General features: G+C 39.0%; 1 protein-coding gene across 1 annotated transcript in view; it reads left to right on the top strand.

Annotated features, from left to right (window-relative positions):
* Positions 1–13,767, top strand: part of marchf6 (membrane-associated ring finger (C3HC4) 6) — a 41,982-nt gene extending 28,215 nt beyond the window's left edge. The window contains exons 12-26 of the mRNA XM_062993962.1: positions 74–154; positions 1,199–1,267; positions 3,430–3,504; positions 3,592–3,726; positions 3,828–3,947; positions 4,473–4,573; positions 5,877–6,014; positions 6,666–6,873; positions 6,977–7,046; positions 7,622–7,803; positions 7,937–8,071; positions 8,180–8,269; positions 8,372–8,504; positions 11,032–11,167; positions 12,012–13,767. Coding sequence (XP_062850032.1) covers positions 74–154; positions 1,199–1,267; positions 3,430–3,504; positions 3,592–3,726; positions 3,828–3,947; positions 4,473–4,573; positions 5,877–6,014; positions 6,666–6,873; positions 6,977–7,046; positions 7,622–7,803; positions 7,937–8,071; positions 8,180–8,269; positions 8,372–8,504; positions 11,032–11,167; positions 12,012–12,099 — 1,761 coding nt within the window. The 3' untranslated portion in view covers positions 12,100–13,767. The remainder of the gene's footprint in view (positions 1–73; positions 155–1,198; positions 1,268–3,429; positions 3,505–3,591; positions 3,727–3,827; positions 3,948–4,472; positions 4,574–5,876; positions 6,015–6,665; positions 6,874–6,976; positions 7,047–7,621; positions 7,804–7,936; positions 8,072–8,179; positions 8,270–8,371; positions 8,505–11,031; positions 11,168–12,011) is intronic.
* The last annotated feature ends 475 nt before the right edge of the window (positions 13,768–14,242 follow it).

Here is a 14,242-nt window from a genome sequence, read left to right as displayed (position 1 = left end):
GCATCAATGTTCATAATAAACATCTGTGTTGCATGTTAGAAGGAGATTAATAATAAGTCTGTTCTGTTGTTAGGTTCGCGCTTCCCACTTTGAGGGCCTGATAACCACTATTGTTGGTTATGTCCTACTGGCTGTAACACTCATCGTTTGTCACGTATCCTTTTCCATTCTAACCATAAAATAAAACAAAGCATTTTTTGCAGCTAATATACACTGATCAGCCATAACATTAAAACCACCTCCTTGTTTCTACACTCATTGTCCATTTTATCAGCTCCACTTACCATATGGAAGCACTTTGTAGTTCTACAATTACTGACTGTAGTTCATCTGTTTCTCTACATACCTTTTAACCCTGCTTTCATCCTGTTCTTCAATGGTCAGGACCCCCACAGGACCCCCACAGAGCAGGTATTATTTAGGTGGTGGATCATTCTTAGCACTGCAGCGATGATGACATAGTGGTGGTGTGTTAGTGTGTGTTGTGCTGGTATGAGTGGTTCAGACACTGCAGCACTCCTGGAGTTTTTAAATACCGTGTCCACTCACTGTCCACTCTATTAGACAATCCCACCTAGTTGGTCCACCTTGTAGATGTAAAGTCAGAAACGATCGCTCATCTATTGCTGCTGTTTGAGTTGGTCATCTTCAAGACCTTTATCAGTGGTCACAGGACGCTGCCCATGGGGTGCTGTTGGCTGGATATTTTTGGCTGGTGGGTTATTCCTAGTCCAGCAGTGACAGTGAGGTGTCTTATCCACTCATACCAGCACAACACACACTAACACACCACCACCATGTCAGTGTCACTGCAGTGCTGAGAATGATCCACCATCCAAATAATACCTACTCTGTAGTGGTCCTGTGGGGGTCCTGACCATTGAGAAACAGCATGAAAGGAGGCTAACAAAGCATGCAGAGAAACAGATGGACTACAGTCAGTAATTGTAGAACTACAAAGTGCTTCTATATGGTAAGTGGAGCTGATAAAATCGACAGCAAGTGTAGAAACAAGGAGGTGGTTTTAATGTTATGGCTGATCGGTGTAAAATTCAGTGTAACAGTCTTTGAGATAAAAAGTGTTTAGTGATCCAAACAATGCCGTAGATCAGCTGATCTATGTTTATTGGAGTTTATACTCTGTAAAATGTTCTGTAAAATGACAATGAAGTTATTTTTCTTAATGAGGAAAATTTAGGGTTTAGCAGCACTGGTAAGATTTCAAAGATCTCGACGATTGTTAGGAGTCTGCTATATTGTGGTTAAGGTAAGTTGTTACTGCTTTCTGGAGGAATGTTAAAGCTTGATGTTTAAAGTACTTTATTCATCCCTCAATAATGTAATAACACAAATAAAAAACTAATAGTACTACTTGATTACTATTACATACATTTTCTTTTTATTTGTAGCTAACTTTAATTATCTATTTTGACAGTGCTGGGGATTTTGAATTTTACTCACAGTTAATCCTAAAGGGAAAATTATTATACACCATTACAATAACTGTTTACTGACGAATTAAATGTACACATATTTCTCGGAACTTTTACCAACATACCTGAAATCTTCTGCATTTGCTGTTTATTTTTCATTTATTCATACTTCCACTTCTCATTTTTTATAGCGTCTATTCAAAAGCTCAATAACATCGATAACATTAATGTAGATGTGTGGAGTTTGCATGTTTCCCCCGTGTCTGCGTGGGTTTCCTCTGGGTGCTCCGGTTTCCTCCCACAATCCAAAGACATGCAAGTGAGGTGAATTGTCCAGGAGACACTAAATTGTCCAGGACTGTGTTCAATATAACCTTGTGAACTGATGAACCCTGTGTAATGAGTAACTATCGTTCCTGTCATGAATGTAACCAAAAGTGTAAAACATGACGTTAAAATCCTAATAAACAAACAAATAAGGGAGACTAGCTGGGCAGCGGTTTAGATTTTTTTTAACGCGATACCTACACCCAGTGTTCAAACTAGGAATTTCGTTTTTAAAATCAGCCTTATAGCGAACCATCCTTTATTTTATTTCGTAAATACTTTGCTGGCAGTTTCAAAAATGCCAACGGGCCACATTTTGGACATCTCTAATATATAGCTGTAATATTGGTTAAGGTCACAATGGGAGAGCCTATTCAGAAAACTCAGGAATGCCAGAATACAATCTGTTCTCTGCAGTCTCACAGTGACTTAGTTACTCAAACCTTGGGGCAACAGTCAATAAATTTACCAGCATGCAGGGCCTAGTTAGACATAACCAACACATGCCTTTATAGCTGAAACTTAGTGCCACCAATACTACCTGCTGCCTAGAGATTTGAGGTGGGAATAGTCTGCCATTGCTGGTGCTGTTTGCAATATATCTGACAAAACATTTTAGGTGTCCAGTATTTAACAATTAATTTAGCAATTAAGCTTTTATAAATACATTTTTGGAAAGCACATTAAAGCCTTTCTTTAGACATCTGTTTTGTTTGTGCACCTGTAAACAAACAAACATGAAAAGTCAAGAGAAATGATAGCAATAAAAATCAGATCCAACTGTCTAAATTCTAAATTGATAATTTACACTTAAAGTAGTTTTGATAAATAACACTGTGTTACCTTATCTGATTTCCGCCTCCTGTCTATGGTCGTAAAACTCTGGGGAGTTCAATTATAATTATAATAATTAATGACCAGAGAGCGAGAGTGTGCCAATGCACTCTGCAGCCTGAATGGACAATGAGCCTACAAATATAGGACAACATTGCTAACTAAATTAGCTAATATTGCTTCTCTTTTGTAAATACCTTTAAAATCCCAACTGCGTCTATATAAATATTGTTAGCTTATTTATCCCTTGAAACTTGAATTAAACTCTTACTGACCAACTGTCTTCAAAATCCAGTCTGAATTGCTCTGAGCTATCTCTGCTTATAAATGCACTTATATCCATGTACTGGGCGGCACGATGGCTAAGTGGGTAGCACTGTCGCCTCACAGCAAGAAGGTCCTGGTTTCGATCCCCAGGTGGGGCGGTCCGGGTCTTTTCTGTGTGGAGTTTGCATGTTCCCCCCGTGTCTGTGTGGATTTACTCTGGGTGCTCCGGTTTCCTCCAACAATCCAAAGACATGCAACTGAGGTGAATTGGAGAAACAAAATTGTCCATGACTGTGTTCGATAAAACCTTGTGAACTGATGAACCTTGTGTAATGAGTAACTACCGTTCCTGTCATGAATGTAACCAAAAAGTGTAAAACATGACGTTAAAATCCTAATAAACAAACAAACATCCATGTACTGACCAGATGATATCAAGCTATTTTTATTTAATAAAGCCTAAATCTTAATGACAGAAAATGCTTAAAAACATTAACCATGATCTGTTCTACTATAGGTAGTTTTGTTTAGATTTTATATTAAGTTAGTGTATGTACCTTTTCTATAGGTGTCGTTGTTGGTGGTGGTGGAGATTGGAGTATTTCCCCTTATCTGTGGTTGGTGGCTGGATATCTGCTCTCTGGTTTGTATGAATTACAGGAGCCACTGATGCATTATTAATACTTTTAAAATGTGAATGTAAGATTAAAGTGCTGTGTTATTTTTATAGGAAATGTTTGACGCTTCCCTGAAGGACAGAGAACTGAGTTTTGAATCAGCTCCAGGCACCACTATGTTCCTACACTGGCTTGTAGGCATGGTCTACGTCTTTTACTTTGCATCTTTTATCCTCCTGCTCCGAGAGGTTTGTAATTTGTTATAATAAGTCTTTTATTTAACTAAATAACCTTAAAGAGCACTGGTTTATAGTGGTGATGTATTTTTAAAACCCATGTCTATAAACAGGTCCTCAGGCCTGGAGTCTTGTGGTTTCTTAGAAATCTTAATGATCCAGATTTTAACCCAGTACAAGAGATGATCCACCTGCCAATATACAGACACTTGAGACGCTTCATACTGTCAGTGGTAAGAGCAACTGTGTTTTACTGGTATATGGGTCTATGACATTTTGTTTAACAGGACTTAACTATGTAAAATGGCATAGCAGTCTAATACACCAGCCCATCGCAACAGAGACTCAATGCTTGATGAGGTTGTTGTGGAGGACATCCAGTGGCTTGCACACACCTAGCACTTTTGGGATTAAAATGAACTTTGATTGCGAGCCAGGCCTTCTCATCCAGCATAAGTGCCTATGTTTATAAATGCTGTATTGACTGAATGGGCACATATTTGCACAAACAGACTGTAAGATCTTGTAGAAAGCTTTTTGAGAAGAGGGTAGGATGTAATAGTGGGAAAGGAGGTTAACAGCATACTAATGCCAGTTGTTATGGATGGGATGTTCAACAATCTCATGGTCAGGTGTACATACTTTTGGGCATATAGTGTTTTATTTGTTATAAACTTTAGTCATTGAACCATATGTTTATTTCTGTGTATTTTAATTAGATTTTTTTTTTTGGTCACTTTTTATCTCCTGTTTATTAGGTTGTGTTTGGTTCAATTGTCCTGTTGATGCTCTGGCTACCCATTCGGATAATCAAAACCATCTTGCCATCCTTCCTTCCCTATAATGTGATGCTGTACAGGTAAATATGACAAGCAATATAACAGATAATATAACTGTTTTACCATAGTTACCCCAGATAATTACATCCCACACCATTGTTTAGACCCCATAGTCTGTAATTGTTCAGACTTACTTTATTGGGTTGATGATGGGTGTAAAGTACAATGCATTTTAATATACACTTGATATACACTAAGGAGCCAAAACCTCAGGACCTCCTGCCTAGTATGCTGTCAGCTCTGACCTGCTGGGACCTGCTTGACTTAACAAGGGAGCTGATAGGATCTTGTGGTATCTGTGGTATTTAACTTCTGAACGCCTGCTGAGCATCAGATGAGTGAAACTTGCTTTACAGTATATAATTAAACTTGGGGCAAACAAGTAAAACCCAGCCAACCCCTACAGCACCTGCCAAGGTACAAAGTAAAGCCCAGAAACATTTGCCCACTCAGCCATTGAAAAAAACCACATCTAAAGGACCTGGACATAAACTTGAATCCCCATGATATCAAGCTCTTGGTCTTTCAGTATGTAGGCCTTTTCTTGTATGTTTGCTCTCATATTCTGCTGCATACCAGGTCATAGGGGACTTTGTGGAAATGAGCAAGCTGATGCAGTGGCAAAAAGGCTCTCGAGACCCGAATCAGTGACATCCCAGCAACAGACTTCAGATCTATAATAATAACAGTGTATGTAAAGAAAAGATGGCAAGAAAATGAGTGTATAAACAACAAGCTCTGTGACGTCAGCCTTCTTGTAGGAAAACAGCCAGTGCTACTGGAAACCAGCTGCTGGGACCACAGGATGCAGCATAGGTTGCACAAGGCTCAGCAACAAATCCCTTCTAGGAGATGACAGTCTGGTGGAACCACCCTGCTCCTACTACTGCTGGGATCCAAGGTTCAATTCCCTAGCAGTGACCTGCAATGGATTGACGTTCTGTTCATATTACTGCAATGCATCCAGTGAATCTTGGGAGTCAGACCCACTAGAGGATAAGTCAGTGGTAAAACTTGGAAATAAATATTTATGACCAAATAAGAGACAAAGTTACACAGAAAAAGTATTAGGATTTCAGACACAAAGACAAGAGTCTTTACTTGTATCAATGTAATAATATTATAGGCCTTTTTGAAACTAAGCTATGTACTAGTAAGATCATCCCTGATACTACACGTAATCTGAGGGTTTCATCATACTGAGATCATGTTACACAGTATGTGTATATTCCCTCTAGAATATCACTAGAGATATAACAGTGTTCTGTTTATTACTCAAGAGATATGGCTACTATTTTTTTTCTCACTGTGTGTGTGTTTCAGTGATGCTCCCGTGAGTGAGCTGTCTCTGGAGCTGCTGCTGTTGCAGGTGGTCTTGCCAGCTCTGCTGGAGCAGGGACACACACGGCAGTGGCTGAAAGGTTTGGTGAGAGCCTGGACAGTCACTGCAGGTTACTTACTGTAAGTCTTGCATTGAAATTCACTTAAAGTCCTTGTGTATTTTATGGTGGTTCATAAAAGGCTCAGAATTATGCCTGCACTTTTAACAATTACAGTATTTAAGGATAGGACAGTAAATTGTGAACACACACACACACACATTAATTCAAGATTTAGGTGGTGGTTGTCATAAACCATGACTTATAAAAGTAAATGTGTAGACCAGGGCTAATCTACAGCCGGCCGCGGGACAAGTATTACTATTTTCAATCTTTCACATGTCATATCACATTGCAGATGTAATAAAAGTCATATTTTATTATATAATTTAAAAAATATATTACTTTAATAAATGGTCAGTCAACAGTCCCACGTGTTGGATGAGGTGAGTGCTAGTCACTCCTTGGCCAGCAAGAGTGTCGTGCAGAAAAACTGCAATACATGATTGAAAATGGCTTGTGGGAGATGCAAAATAGTATGAGACTAGCATAAAGTCAACAGGTATGACACAAATCAGTACTATATATTTGTTGTAAGGCTTCATACTAGGAGTGTAATAGTAATATGTGATTTACTACATGAGTTTATGATTTGGGATTCAGTCAGAGCTATCGGAAATCTCAGGACTTTTACTGTATTTTAAATGAGATGCTTTTTTGGTCAAATCCTCAGAGATCTTCACTCATATCTGCTCGGAGACCAGGAAGAAAATGAAAACAATGCCAACCAGGCGGCCAACAACAACCAGCAACCACGCAACAATGCCAATGTCATGCCTGTAGTGGGCGAAGGTTTACATGCTGCACACCAAGCCATCCTGCAGCAGGGAGGTCCTGTGGGCTTCCAGCCCTACCATCGCCCTGTGAAGTTCCCTTTTAGGGTATCACCTTTTGCACTAAAACCTATAAACCAGTCTGATTATTTGGAATATTAAATAGGAAATTTTATGCATCTCTAATGTTCGTTGCTTTTTCCTACTGTAGATTGTGTTGCTGATCATGTTCATGTGTGTGACACTGCTCTTGGCTAGTTTGGTGTGTCTCACTTTGCCAGGTGAGCTAAAACTGTGTGTCTAATGTAATTAAGCACCTAAATATAATATATACACAATGATTAATTATTTATTAGGCAACCTCTAATATTTTGACATAATATAACAACCATCACCTTCATATAGATCATTGAGATGTACTGTACATAGTTTGGGACTATAGGTGTAATTAATCTTGCAGTTGGACATGATTTTGTCGAATTTGGTGAAGTATAAGAGAATTTAAGGGCATTTAGAATAAGGTGATAATCAGGTGGAAACAAACTATTTATGTAAGTTATGAGCAAGTCAAACACTTTATAAAGGTGGGGTTTTTTAGTGTGAGTTGGGGTGCTGTAGTAGCAGGAGCTAGATTACACATTGGGGTGGAAATAATTAAATAGAAAGAAAAAAACAATTGAAATACATCATGCTTTCTCCTGTTTGACTTGAACATCGAAGCATGCTCCTCAGGTGTGGCTAAACCTGATGGCTGGGGTACCAAATTCAGCTCTGAGGGCTTCTATCGTACCTGGTGTTTTAAGGGGCTGTAATGCTTGTTTAATGCTCACTCTGCTTTTCTTTTTTCTCATGCCAGTGTTTGCTGGTCGTTGGCTCATGTCATTCTGGACCGGCACTGCCAAAATTCACGAGCTGTACACTGCAGCATGTGGCCTGTATGTGTGCTGGCTGTCTATAAGGGCTGTCACCGTGCTGCTGGCGTGGATGCCCCAGGGCCGCACGGTCATCCTGCTCAAAGTTCAGGAGTGGACGCTAATGGTACTGAGAGTCACTCTTGTTTCCCTTTCACTCCACCCCATCCATGTGTTTTTAAAGCATTTACTGGTTAGAATTATGCCTTTTATACATTTAGCATTTGTTCTGTTTTCTGGGTGTTGTGTGTGTTGTGCAGATTTTGAAGACTCTCATCGTTGCTGTTCTGTTGGCCGGTGTAATTCCTCTGCTGTTGGGGCTGCTGTTCGAGCTGGTTATTGTGGCTCCTCTTAGAGTTCCACTTGACCAGACACCTTTGTTCTACCCTTGGCAGGTAATGTGTGCATTTGCTCCTGTTTATTAAAATGGGTAGGGCTGGGCATTAGGGCAGTGTAGTGTAGTGTTTGTTCTAGACTAATTTTTCATTATACTGTTCTTTCAGGACTGGGCATTAGGAGTATTGCATGCCAAAATCATTGCTGCCATCACTCTGATGGGCCCTCAGTGGTGGTTGAAGACTGTCATTGAGCAGGTAAGCCATCTTTATTTACATCCCCCTGTCAGAGTTGTCATATACAGTATATTCTAGTAGCATGTACTAAGTTTTGTTAAATGACTCTTGCCACTGTTGTAGGTCTATGCTAACGGAATCCGCAACATTGACCTTCATTTCATCATCCGAAAGTTAGCTGCCCCTGTCATAGCTGTGCTGCTGCTGTCCCTGTGTGTACCCTATGTCATTGCTGTTGGCATCGTCCCCATCATAGGTATGTCCCAGCAACCATACGCTATATGGGTTAGATATACAGTATGTGGTAAAACAGATAATGATACTGAACTGGTATCCTAAAAATACTTTAAACAAACAATACATGGTCCAGGTCTGACCCGTTTTACTTTTTAATAGCTGAATTATATGTTATAAACATATAATGTTATAATATCTGTTATTATATAGTTATATATGTCATTATATAATATGTTATTATATCTGTTGTAATCCAGCACATTTAGATCATATGTTATGTATGAATATATAAAATATATTTATATTTCAATGCCTAGTTGTTGCCAAGTTCAGTCTGTACCACAATCTAACAGCAGGTACTTCGAAACACTCACCTGCATGGTAATAATAGTGGCACTTTAGCTTAGCTGACCCGTTATTCTAGAATATTTCATAAACACTGTAGTAGGGCTGCAACTATCGATTATTTTTGTAATCGAGTATTCTATCGATTATTCCAGCGATTAATCGAGTAATCGGATAAGAAATACTTTTGCTTTAACAAAGAGCAAAAACAAATACATATTAGATTAAATAAGACATGTTTCTTAAACCAAACTGTACATTTGTATTCCTTGCATACAGGACAGTTTAACATTTTTTAAATGCAAAAATAAATAAATAAAAAATAAATCAATTTACTTTTAAAATTTAAACAGGCAACCTGAAACATCAGGTCATCAAGTCATAAATAATAATAAACAAAAATACATGAACATAAGCCTGTAATTTGTGCAACTTTCAAAACTCAAAGTTTCAGCTACAGCTCACTCAGAACATAAAGCTTTAATATATTGTTGGGAGGTTTTGTGGTGTTTGTAGGGGGATAAAAATCTGTCAGGATTGTGTCTCTAGATGAGGTAGATCTGGTGTGTGTGTGTGTGTATGTGTGTGTATGTGTGTGTTTGCCTACATCTTCATAAAAGCCTGTGGTGGTTGAAACGAAGTAAAGTCAGTAAACATGAGTAAAGTAAACACGACGCTCTGATGGTGTGGATGTTATACTGAGTTTTAGTTTGATCAGCTTAAAATGATCTCAAACTTTCTGTGGTTTTCTCTGTCCAGTCTCCTCCTGTTCGCTATTTTCTCTCTATATTTTGCAGTCCGCGCTATCAAATCTCGGCTGCGTCCTAAACTGATACGTTCAGTTCGCAGGAGCGGCGAACGTGTCCAAATACGTAGTGTTCATTAAACTGTCCGCAAAAAGAACCCGGATTAAGTCCTGTTAAGTTCTGTTTATGTTTAAGATATTTGGGACGCAGCCCTCAGATTCTTCACGTCACCTGCACACAGCGTTAAACACGCTGCGCAAAAGTGAAAGTCGTCCGTGTAAAACACCGTGAGCTGTATATGGTTGTGCGGATTAAACGATTCCTCGATGCAAAAAATTTGAATCGATGATTTTTAGTAATCGATTTACTCGAGTTACTCGAGGAATCGTTTCAGCCCTACACTGTAGCACTTGTTCTTCTTTAATGCTTTTTGGCAGCCCATATTCCCCATTGGATCTCTAAAAACTCATCATGTAGTGAGTTCTTGGTAAACCCTAGTGGGTACAAGACAGCACTTTAATACAGCACTTTAATACAGCACTTTAAAGCACTGTATTAAACTGTGTAATACTTAAAAGCTCCGTGTCAGTGTAGTTTTTTCTGTTTACACAGATAATGTCGTTTTATTAATGTAGTCCATAAATAATGGATCGAGTCTGTTACTCTCAAAGGTATTCAGAGTATTTTTGCAATACTTTGTAGACCCCTTATTTGCTAACATTTACAGCTGTTTGCCTTCTTGGTTACATCTCTGCAAGCTTTAGATACCTGAAATTGGACTGGATTTATCTCAATAGCTGATTCAGTGTAGACTGATGTCAGTTATATTTATTCAAAATTAAATCTGCAACATGAAGTGTGCAAATCATCAGTGTACTTTTTGAATCCACTGTGTGTTACCACCAGTGTTCACTTGGCTTAGCCAAACAAATTAAAACTCATGGGAAATTTACTGGATTAAAAGTAAGAGCAAAATGTGAATACAGATCTAGGTTAAATGTCAAAAAGGATTTTAGCTGCTGTACTGATTTAGGGTCTGTGATTTTGGTATGGACAGTGGGTGCCTGACACTGCCACTATTTCTGTAGAGTAGGTTGATAGCTACCAGCCGGTCTGAGGTAAGATAGTCTGTTTAAACCAACTTGTATTACTTAACTAACAGAATGCTTGGTAAACACAGTTTTTATATCTTCAGTGCCCAAACATAATGTAATTTTTTTTAAGGAAAAACAGCTACAGATTCATGTGTATTACGAAGGTTTAGTAATATTGTATGTAGTAATTTAGTAAAAGGAAGTGGTGGTTAAAAAAGCAGGTTTTGTTCTGTTGAATCTAGTTTTTTAAGAGTATATAAAACATTGTTGGGAGGTGCAGCTGTAAAAAGCCAACCTGAAGTGATGTGTTTCTGCCAGCCAGTTAAAACATTGTTTTTCTCTGTGGTGTGTCTGTGTTTAGGGGTCACCGCAGAGATGCAGAACCTGGTTCAAAGGAGAATCTACCCTTTCCTACTAATGATCGTGGTTCTAATGGGAATTTTGTCTTTCCAAATCCGACAGTTTAAGCGTCTTTATGAGCACATCAAGAATGACAAGTAAGTATCACCACTCAATCAAAAGTATTGAGGTTTAATGATGATACTAAAGAATTAGTTGACTGTTTAAAACTTTCTCAATCTTTTAAGTAACAATGTTCACCTCAAGCAGCATGTTTGCAGGTCGTTTATGTCTAAAATTGCTTTTTAAAACATTAAGCTCCCAATGTCCTTGTTAGCTTTTGGTATTTTGTTAAGGGTTCTATTAAGTTTAGGTATGTGATAACTGCCCTGCTGCGGAAACAAGCCCAGTTGTTACTCAAAGGTTTAATACTTGTACATGTACAATGAAGCATAAACTACTGCTTAAAACATATTTGTAAAATTGCCGCTCAGGTGGCGCAGCGGTGAAAACTGGGAGCTGGGATCTTGAATACATCGTTTCGAATCTCAGCTCTGCCATCTGGCTGGGCTGAGCAGCCACATGAACAACAATTGGCCTGTTGTTCATATAGGGGTGGAGTAGTAGTAAGCCGGATACGTTCTCCTCGTAACTGATGCAACTACAACCTCTGCTTGCTGATTGATGGCGCCTGCACAGGGGCGGTGAAGGAGTGCGTTGATCAAGGTGTGTCTCTCCGTACACAGGGCTGATCGGCATCAGCTCTCACCTAGTGCAGGTGAAAAAAAAATGCATACAGCTGCTGCCCACGTGTCGGAGGGGGCGTGGGTTAGCTTCGTTCTCCTCAATCAGAGCAGAGATTGGCATTAGTGGAGAGGAAGCGTGATGCAATCGGGCAGTTGGATGTGCTAAAAGTCGAGAAAAAGGGGAGAAAATGCATAAACAAAAATACAAAAAAACATATTTTTGAAATGTATCATTATTATTTATTTGCTCTTACAGGTATCTCGTAGGACAAAGACTTGTGAACTATGAACGTAAAGCTGGAAAACCCAGCCCAGCTACACACAGCAGCTCACCACAGGAGTAAAGACTTTGGAAAAGAGCATGCGAGTGTTAGGATCCAGACCTATCCCTTCTGCTGTGTGTGATTGTGTGTATGTCCATCATTTCCTATGTCCAAGTCCAGTCCAATACTAAAGAACACTCAGTGACTCTGGCCTCTTTGATATTGCCTGTGAACTGTGGCTCAAGAGCTGTCACATGTTTATAAAGAAACAAAAATGAAAAATCCAGGCAACTTGGATTCGAAAGTATGTCGCTGTACATCTTTGGAAAAAATAAGTATGTATATTAATTTATTAAATCTAATTGTCACTTTACTTTGTTGAATCCTGTTGCTTGGTCAGAAGTGATGCCTGTGCTGTTGCTCTCGAAGACACGAAGGAGGTTTTTCAGAGTTTGGAAAAAGCCCATAGACATGAGCACCTCGGAACTCAGCTCTAATATGGGTCTTTAATTTATTTGTTTTCTTCTGGAGTATGTGATCGATTTTTAAGACATACTTGTCTGCAGTGTGTTGGTCCCTGACGTCTCTAATTCCCTGGCTTTGTTTGAATTTGAAGCACGTACTTTAGAAGACCAAACCAGCGCCGTACAGTTGTGGCATTAACTGTAATAGAGAAGATAAGTTCCACTTAATGGATTTTACAGGACTTGTCATGAGTTTTTCTAAAGCAAGTAGTATATGAGTGTGGAGGCTAAAGTTAGACGGTAGTCATTATGGCTCACAGTGAGCTGCAACTCTTACTTCTGCCCACAGCTTTAGTTCAGCTAAACACGTACACATTTTCAGATTCAAATTTTTTCCACGGTGCTGATTGGTGAGTTTGGAGTCTAGTTGTCAGGTGTTGATTACTGTCTGTGTCTTGTACTCAGCGTGTCCCAAAATCATAATCTGTCCACCTCACTACCTTACAGATGGTATTCAGGCACATACTTGAAAATAGTGGTGTCTTCACAGCAATAGTTTAGAAGTCTTTTCAAATTGGTGAAGCAGTGTTTGTGTGATTTCAGCTTGATTAAAAACTGATCCATGTTTCTCAGGACCAGTAAATGCTTGGTGGTTTTTAGGTGATTGCTTAAATTAGTGCTCAAAGTCCCAACGAAGGTTCTCATGTTGTGTATATAATGTAAACTTTCAATTGTACCAATCTGCCACAAGCTTTCCTCAGATTACCTGAATTTGCTGCAGTCTGCTGTAGAGATTTGGAGATGGCTGTACACAGTCCCTTTAGCAAGTTTCCAAGTGACCTTTCAGTTTCACACCACAGTGACCCCTGATACGGTTTGCTTTTTAATATTGTTTGGGCAACTAATAAAGCAAAATTTTTTATTTTTCTATGTGGATGGAGGTGACTGCTGGTTTTTAATTTTTGGCAGTTTTGTTTCCCGTCTTGCCTGCTTCCTAAGCTTCTCAAGGAGGATGCTTGTGAAGCGAGGGCACTGTAGATCGGTGTTGTGTGGGGTGCAGAGTAGACGGCATGTTGAAACAGCACTGAAGACTCGCACGGCTAATTAACTCAGCCTTGTCCTATCCGTAGCATGTTTGTGTAAGACGTGCTCAGTGTTCTGAATGTTTTAAAAACCTCTTTCTGGGTGGCAGTGGCTGTAATTACATTCTTACACAGGCAGGCAAGTACATTTTTGGTTGTATGTTAAAATTTTTTATTACAAATATTAAATCACAAGTATGGTACATCTGCAGTCAGTGTGTTTAATTCTAAAAAAACATGAACATTTTGTTGATCCCTGCTATAAAAGGCTCAGTAATGTTTATTGACTAAATGCACATCAGTGATGCTGACCCATGTCTGGTAATATCTCAGCCAGCGAAATCAACTTGGCTTAACGGTCAAAAAGTCCAGCTAACAGTAAGTTAAATTTAAGCTAAGTGTATCATTGTATCATCAACATATACACTTCTTTTTTTGCTAATAATGCTAACCACAGAGCCGCTTTGATCTGGTTCTGTTCCTGTTTTCAACGTTTTTCCTTTTTCTATCTCACTTTCTCTAACTAACTGTTAAACCGATTCTAGAGATATCTCTGTCTACATTTCTCAGATCTGTTTGTCTCCTGTCTGAGTTTTTCCTCTCCTGACCTGTCTAGTTCAAATTTCAAGTTTATTTGTCATTTGTACAAGTGTTAGCAGCAATTGTACATTAAGATGT

The sequence above is a fragment of the Trichomycterus rosablanca genome, chromosome 4, assembly GCF_030014385.1.
Source record: "Trichomycterus rosablanca isolate fTriRos1 chromosome 4, fTriRos1.hap1, whole genome shotgun sequence".
In the NCBI taxonomy this organism is placed as follows: Eukaryota; Metazoa; Chordata; class Actinopteri; order Siluriformes; family Trichomycteridae; genus Trichomycterus; species Trichomycterus rosablanca.
This window is presented reverse-complemented; position numbering and strand designations above follow the sequence as displayed.